The 1,123-nt window shown below is 34.8% G+C and overlaps 1 protein-coding gene across 1 annotated transcript in view; it reads right to left on the bottom strand.

Annotated features, from left to right (window-relative positions):
• Positions 1-1,123, bottom strand: part of TEK (TEK tyrosine kinase, endothelial) — a 31,751-nt gene that overhangs the window by 1,300 nt on the left and 29,328 nt on the right. Inside the window, 1 exon segment of the mRNA XM_010001029.1 lies at positions 924-964. Coding sequence (XP_009999331.1) covers positions 924-964 — 41 coding nt within the window.

Raw genomic sequence — 1,123 nt, 5'->3', positions numbered from 1 at the left:
CTGAGGACCTGCAAATGGTTGTATTTGAGCTGGTTTTGCAATACTCTTAATGACAATAGGAAAGTTATTACTTCATTAGAATGCTGTTAATAAGATCCAGCATGGATGTGTCAAGCTCTTTTTGCAGGTGTTTGGTTGCTTAGGCACTTGATTTTCCACACTTGTGTGGGTTAGTTCCGATCCGTATCTAGCGCAAACCCAATTAATAAGGAAAGTTGGGACCAAATTAGAAAACAAGAGTTCATTATTAGTCCAGTGCACAATGTGCACCTCAGTCAGTATGCACCTCCTGGCCAGCAAACCATGGAGTATACTCCAAGGCAAATCATAAAGGCTGTGTAACACATTCTGAATGGTTTGAGACTGTATCACTGTCGCGATGCCATCACAGAGGCTACCGGCATTTTGTTTAGACTTATGTGGGGAGGAAGAAGAACAATTTCCCACAATCGTATACATTATGAAAAGACGTGAGTGCAGAAATGAGCTCTACATTTTATTTGAAGATCAATATTCAAAAATTTTATTTTGAGAATGCTTGGAATAGCAGATGTTTGCCCCCTCCCCTAAAAGTCATTATAAGTTTTGATCTACAACTGAGGAAGGTTGAGGAAAAGCTGCCCATCAAACTTAAAACATATTGGATTAGCTCTCTATGTATGATGTGATATGCTGGATTTTATATTTAGATATGGTCTAGGTTTTATAGTACAATAAAAACATGACCATTACGTTTTTCTCATTTAGAATTGAAAATGTGACAATTGCATTTTCAGGCATATTGAAGCAAAATAAAATTTAGGAGAATGTAACGGAAAAAAAAAGAAGTATGTTGCAAAGTAATACATTTTTAACAAACTGAGTGAATGGAGCAAGCTAACTCAGATTGGTTTATTTATGTATTACGAAATTCAGATACTTACCTAAACTAACAATTTCCCATAATAGGACACCATATGACCATCTGCAAGAGAGGGATATTATAAAATGCAACAATAATGCAGCAAGATTTCATATTTTTAAATTATAGATAGTTTTGCTAGTATTCATTTAAAACACAGAGAAGTGTGATTTTTTAAAAAATTAATTTTGTATAAGAGGGTTCATAGAATCAGAAAGCAGG

Source organism: Chaetura pelagica, unplaced genomic scaffold, assembly GCF_000747805.2.
Source record: "Chaetura pelagica isolate M959 unplaced genomic scaffold, ChaPel_1.0 scaffold126, whole genome shotgun sequence".
In the NCBI taxonomy this organism is placed as follows: domain Eukaryota; kingdom Metazoa; phylum Chordata; class Aves; order Apodiformes; family Apodidae; genus Chaetura; species Chaetura pelagica.
This window is presented reverse-complemented; position numbering and strand designations above follow the sequence as displayed.